Raw genomic sequence first — 7,056 nt, forward strand, 5'->3', positions numbered from 1 at the left:
TAATGACTGAGCCACCCAGGCGCCCCTGGGTTAGGGTTCTTTCCCTTCTTTCCCATCTGATGGACTCTTCATTCTTAAAGATCTAGCTCCACTCTCAGGGCATAATGGAGGATGCAAAGTGTTTAGCAGGGCGGGCTCTGGAGTCAGACTTTGGTTCATATCCCAGCTCCATCACTAACCAGTGATGTGACTTTTGGCCGGTTATTTAACCTCTGCAAGCTGCAGATCCTTTATGTGAAATAGGGTTATAAGAGTTCTTAACTCTTAGGGCCATTGTGAGAATTGAAGGTAATCCCATAGCCCTTTGTATACAAATCAGAATACATTGCTGTAATTATTTCTTTATGGCATGATTTCTCTCTTAGTAGACAAGGAGCTCCTTTAAGACAGGGTCAGTTTTGTTTTGTTTTTCATTTTTACATCCCAAGTAAATACCATAACATCTAGTACCCAACAAAGCCCTTAATAATGTTAGTTAAGTATAACCAGATCATATATCTCAGGCTGGGATTTCCGGATATTAAGTTGTCAGAGTCAGCAAGAAACCATGAAGACAGCAAAATTGCGTTTCCTACGGTTACTTCCTCTCTACCATTGTAGGCCCTGAAGTCATAATGCCAGGAAGACTTACCTGATTTGATGAGAGATTTCTGCTTTTCTGTCTCTGTCTAGACAAGGAATTTTAAGGCTGTACTCAGTTGCCTCCTATTTTAAAGTAGACTTGCCCTGCCTCCCCCACCAAGTTATGTGCATTAAACAGCTCAGCTCTGACGGCTTGTTGTAAACTGAACTGATGTGTTGTTTTTGTCTTCTTGACCCAACCTAACAGATAATTTCATGTCTTGTAGACCAAACAACTGGTTGACTCAATAGGGTAAAATTCAGTCAACTGTTTAAAACACTTTAAACAACTGATGTAGTGACATGTCTCACATTGCTTTATTGTCTCAAATTTGATATTGATTTAGTTGTGTTTATTTTGCTTTAAATCAAAGACAGTGTGGTCTATAAAAATATTAAGGGCTTTTAAAAGGTGGAGACTAGATCCCAACAGTTACTTTACTACAAATAAGCTGCAATATGAAATTATTCCTTACCAAGTATTTTGTGGAGACGATGATTATGAAATTCATGAACACATTTTTGGAGAAGAAAAGGAAGAGTTGTAAAATTAAATTAAGAAAACTAATAATTTATCTTTTAACATATTATTTATAGAGACTCATCTACTGTATTTGAAGATATATTTATTCCCTAAGATCTACTGAAGATAATTTAATGGATTGCTTGGTTTGTTAAGTTGGCCTAATCTAAGGCAAAGATCTACAAATCAGTCAGGGGTTCAAGGAAAGATGATGGAAAGAGGAACCAGGTGCTTTGATGAGAGACGCAGGAGTTAATATTCTGATATGTCACATAACTGGAAATGATTTGGCAATTGGACAAGAGAGTTGTCTCTTTTATTAGCACACTCAAACAGCAGCAGAAAAACAACCTTCCATTTGATTCTTACTGAGATTTATTGTTTTTAATAATGCCACTTTTCAGAAGTATAGTCATGTGCTCACTTAGACAGGCTGACAAAGTGAAAACTTGTATGTGATGCAAAGTACCCTTTGGGCGTAGATTAAGACATATATAGTGCAGTGACAAGTCAAGTCAAATGCCCACAGCAGACAACAAATCCCAGCCTCCCTTTCCCAAGATCTGGCTCCCATTTTGCACCATAGAACCCACAATGAAAATCTGGCAAAACATAGAACACAGATGGCTACCAACTGACATGAAAAGTAAATTTTATTAAACATGTTTACATACATGAGTTGTTCATTTTAAAAGCACAGGGGAGTGTTAAGACAAGTGGTCAAAATAGAAAGATACTACCCAATTATAATTAGTTGATTGTTGGCCACTAAGACAGAACGGAATCTAGTAGAAGTGCACCAATGCTTCAGTTCTTCCTGCTCAGCATGGTGAGTAGTGGTCAATCTGTGCCCTGTGGAATGATGGGCAGGTAATTCTGGCATGTGTAAATAATAATAAATAATTCACTTGGTGCAGGCAGTATGTCTATGGATTAAAACCTAGTGTGTACACAGTGTCTACATGTGGTACAGCCCCACGGTAGGAATCTACACCAAAATATTAATTAGAAGGAATTTGGTCCATACTACATCACGTTTTCCAGAGGGTAAAAAATAAAGTCCATCTATAGACATTTCACCCCAAACTCATAGACGGAGTCTGGCTAAAACCTGCAAAATGTCTATAACAAAAATGGATGGCTTAGATTTCTTGGTTATTTCAGTATAGTAATTAACGAGCAAACTGTACAAGTACATGCAACATACAAGCTGGCCTAAGGTGGAACTAACATACATTATTAAATAACCTTTTGTGGTTTTTTTCATTTTTTCTTTTCTTTTTTACTTTTTTTTTTTTTAACAAAACGTGCATGCAGCTTTGAACAGTTCCAAGTCATGCTGCTCTATTTGTGTGATCACAAAAATTGAGTGACTCATAAAAGGAGGGAGAACATATCAGTGCACTCGCAGAGTCTGCACTTTGTAGCACGTATACAGAATGTCACAAGGGAAATTCAAGGCCAAGAAAAACTCAGATGAAGAAAATGCAAGTTGAAAGTTGACTTTGTTTTATTCCCCACCCCCCAAAGTAAGATACTTTGCATTAAAAAATCAAGCTTTGTGCTTGCATCAATCTCAAAGAAATGTAAATTAAAATTGGATAAAAACATTACTTTAGTGCAGAATATTTCAGCTGGAATTTCCAGTGCAATACTGGACAGCTCATACCATGCTCTTTCCAGGGCAGATGGGTGTGTCTACACTGAGACATGGCCGAGAAGCCTGGGCATAGCTGAAAGTGTCTTAGGCTCAAATCTGTTTCTAGTCACCATTTTGGGAAGTCAAAAGTATGGTTTATACACACGAGCATATACTTTTATGGGGGGATATCAGGAAGAAAAAGTTATTACAAGGAGTGTTTCCAAAGTACAATTATGCGGTTAGTTTTAGTTCCCAGCATTAGTTGCAGATTGACTTCTTTAAAAGTCTTCCATGAAAAACAATGGAAAAAATAAATTAACTTTTTAGAACACAAACAGATTATTTTTCATTTAAAAAAAGTGATTCTGTGATTATTTGTTCCAGAAGATAACTTTTTGTTTTCTGGGTTTCCGCACTTAAGACTGAAGGATTATAAAATGAAAGCCAGTGAAACCCTTCATTGGCCTCATCTTGCCTGGTAGTTGCACACTTTGGGGAGATGCCACAGAGACTGTTTCAGCCCTTTTTTGGTGCTTTTGGGAAAAGAAAGGAAGGGTCTTTGTAAGCATCATGAGGCCTGTCATGACATATCCAAAAATAGTGGAAATAACAAATACAGTGAAAAATAAAACAAATCAAGAAACCAAAACCCATCAAACAACACACACACACAAAAACACACAGAAGAACACAACTTTTCAAACACCAGGGAAATAACACTGCTTGTGGTTTGTGCAGAAATGTGTAAAATACAACTTTTCAGAGTGAGAGTTTCCAGTTTGTTCAATTTGGGGTGCGTGCGTGCCTGTGTGTGTATATGTGTATATGTGTGTGTGTGTGTGTGTGTGTGTGTGTGGATTTGAAGTTTCCTCTTTTTCTGTTTGTCAGAAGCATCAGTGACTCTCACTAGCATGTTGACTCTTACTGTAATTTGATAAACTGCCTTGTTCTGTCATATGAAGCCAGGTTTTAAACAACAAGTGGGACATATTATTGAAAAACTACTACAGGCAAAACACAAGTTGATTGTCTGTCTCCAACAATGCTTTTGATCATGAAATATCTGGTTCAGATTATTATCCTGAAAGGTAGTTTCACTGGAATGACTCTGGTATGAGTTCACTATGAGCGGATGCAGGGAGGCCCAGTTGAACTTTCCAGAGATGACTGGGAAGCCCGGCGGGTTAGGGGAGTGAGAGTGGGATCCACCAGGGATGATGGTGGGAATAACTTGTACCATCCGATTACCATACTGGATAGATCGAGTTCTTCCAACAAGATCTGAGCCACACCCATAAAGCATTTATGGTCCATTCTGCCATAGTCCCCCCACACAATCACCTGCAGAGACAGAGAAATGCAATAAAACTTGAACGTCTCTTTCTTTCACATTTGAAGAGTTGAAAGCAACTATTCTGTAAAAGTGGGCCAGTCGGGGAAGCAGAGGAAATGAATATAACTGACACCAAGGAGGTAGAACCGAAAGAAAGGTACTAACACTAAGGTGCTCAAAGAGACACTTCCCAAGAATTTTTAGATCTGATAGAGTGCAAGTAATGTTTCCCTAGTCAATGGGGGGTATTAGCTACATAAACCATGTTAAAGAAATAAATATACAAGTTTGTTTATATGCGAATTCAATACCTTCTTTAGAAACTACTATCTTGTAAGTGATGTGCAGTACCATAAAGATACAAAAATTAAAATTTGTGCAGGTTAGCAGGGCAAAACAACGTAATTCAGTGTACAGTAAAGTGTGTATACGATGAAGTATGTATAAAGAATGAGAACATGCATTACATTTCTTTTATATTATGTACTTGTTAGTGAAGGGACAGGTTGAAAAATAATTGTAAGCACACATTGCCTTTTGAGCATTTGCCTGACAATTCTGATTTGATCAAATGATTAGTAAGTCAGAGAGTTTACGGGCAGTTAGCACAATCTGGGTCAGCTCCTACTGGTTTCAGATAAGCATTCCATTACACTTACTCCTACTCCTAAGGTTCTGTTTTCCAATCCTTTGGTCATCTGTAACGGTTCTCAACTGAACTCATTGCCCAGCTTACAGACGCAGGAGTGGTGAAACCTGCCTTTTCAACTTACTGAGTAATCTTGCCAAATTATTTAATCTCTGTGATCCTCATACATAATCTTTAAAATGGGGACTCTGATATTTTATGCACATGGTAGTTAAAATGTTTAAAAGAAGTACTGTATGGGGGCGCCTGGGTGGTGCAGTTGGTTGACCGTCTGACTCTTGGTCTTGGGGTCATGAGATGGAGCCCTGAGTCGGGCTCCGCGCTCAGCATGGAGTCTGCGTGGGATTTTTCTCTCCCTCTGCTCCCCCTTGCCCCCGCCACGTGCTCTCTCTAAAATAAATAAATCTTAAAAAAAAAGAGGTAATGTATGTAATTTCTTAACAATGCATCTGACATTCACCAGTCCTGAATATTCTCTTTTTCTTTCCTTTCTTCCTCTTTGTATCCCATGTCTGGCACATAGTAATGCTCAATAAAACATGAGCATCATTTGTCTTGATTATCTGTCTCCCTCCCTCCCTCCCTACCTACCTACCAACCTACCTACCTATGGAGAAGAGGGGGTGTTTGGAAAGCAGGGCAAAAGCAGAAGGAGAGGATGGAGAGAAGGAAAAAAAGATGGGAGAGAAAATAAAAATTGTGTTTTCCCTTAGATCCATCAGATATTTTTAATACTACATATTGTTTATATTGTAAGTTAACAATTTGTCTTTTTCTACTCAAGGATGTCACACTACATTTCTCCTCACTGAACCTATTCTCATGTTTGACCATCTCCTCAGAGTTTATATGGATAATGTGGACATTACAATGTAAACAGTCACACTGTTACCGACCTGAAGAACTTTACCCTGTGGGCTTTCGTCAAACACCAGGGACTGCTGATACAAAGGATCAAGGGTTTTTCGTGCAATTCTTGTTTTCTTCTTGGCTATACAGGCCCCGTTTTCCAAAAGATACACTTTGACGTATGGAGCTGAACAAAGTAATATTTAACATATAAGAAGTTAATCCTTCAAGTTAAGTTGATTTGATTAGAGAATGCCTTACTAGAGAATTAGAGATGCTTAGTGAAAAGTTTCCCGTTAACTATTTAAATCATTTTAAATTTCCGGTGCTCCATAAATTCTCTTCCTTAAAGCTCTTCTGTTACCTCTACTGGCATTTTCCTCATTCCCAGTAAATGTGCGCAAAATTAACCCAAGACTGACTGACCTGGGGTAGAGCGGGCATCACAGTTCAGGTGTAGAACTTAAAGCTCATTGTTTCTTTTTTATGCTTAAAACTAAAAAAAAATTCCTTTTCATTTGTAAATGTACAGGAAAAAAATAACCAACACAAGCTAAGAAATACTCATAACTAAACTTTTCTTAATTTGATAATACTCTTCCTTATACTTTCTGACAGAATAATGGTGCAAGGAAAGCCCAGATCCATTTTTATAGAATCAAAGAATACAGAAAAGCTGCCTTTTTGATCAATCAGATGATGCAGAATGGAGCATATAGAATTCGAATGCAGCAAATATTTTGATTTTTTTTGCTTATGTCAGATTCTCTTGTCCAAACTCAGTACCACCTTTCCTTACCGGGTGTAGACTTGGAACCAGGTTTTTGTGTGAGACTTCGTGCTCTAATAACTTCGACTTCTAATTGGCCCTTTTTATCCTCCATTCCAATTTGTATGTCACCTGCAAATGGAAAGGAAGCAAAATGTCTCAGCTTCTTTGCAGTTACACACAGTTAAAAGAAACAGAAGTACACGACAGATTCCAAATTGTGATCTTCATGATTTTGATAAAAATCCTCATATTTAGAGCCCTGGCTCCCACTTTTCTTCTCCTGCCTCCAAATCAGGTTTTGAAATGTTTCTCTTCATTTTTTGGGTACTAATCCATGTTATGAGAGTCCCACATTAGTTTATAAATCACTTAATTACAGTAATACTGAAATATTTAAGTTATTCTTACACTCTAGTAGGATTTCTTATCCTTTATATAACCTAGTATATAATACTTCTTAGTAAAAAAGTATAATTATCTGTATTTCCATTATCTAGAGAAAACCAATATTAATGTTTTGGTGAATATCCCAGCAACCTCATAAGTACTTTCTCTTTCTTTAACTAATTTCTTTACTCCCTTTACTCCTTCCTCTCTCTCTCCCTTTCTTCATCTATCTATCTATCTATCTATCTATCTATCTATCTATCTATCTATCTATCTATCT

At 37.5% G+C, this 7,056-nt stretch overlaps 1 protein-coding gene across 1 annotated transcript in view; it reads right to left on the reverse strand.

Annotated features, from left to right (window-relative positions):
• Positions 1–3,908: 3,908 nt before the first annotated feature.
• RIMS1 (regulating synaptic membrane exocytosis 1) overlaps positions 3,909–7,056 on the reverse strand; it is a 490,811-nt gene continuing 487,663 nt past the window's right edge. The window contains exons 26-28 of the mRNA XM_021693604.1: positions 6,417–6,518; positions 5,665–5,804; positions 3,909–4,127 (exon numbers count right to left, since the gene is read on the reverse strand). Coding sequence (XP_021549279.1) covers positions 3,909–4,127; positions 5,665–5,804; positions 6,417–6,518 — 461 coding nt within the window. The remainder of the gene's footprint in view (positions 4,128–5,664; positions 5,805–6,416; positions 6,519–7,056) is intronic.

Source organism: Neomonachus schauinslandi, chromosome 8 (genome assembly GCF_002201575.2).
Source record: "Neomonachus schauinslandi chromosome 8, ASM220157v2, whole genome shotgun sequence".
NCBI lineage: Eukaryota > Metazoa > Chordata > Mammalia > Carnivora > Phocidae > Neomonachus > Neomonachus schauinslandi.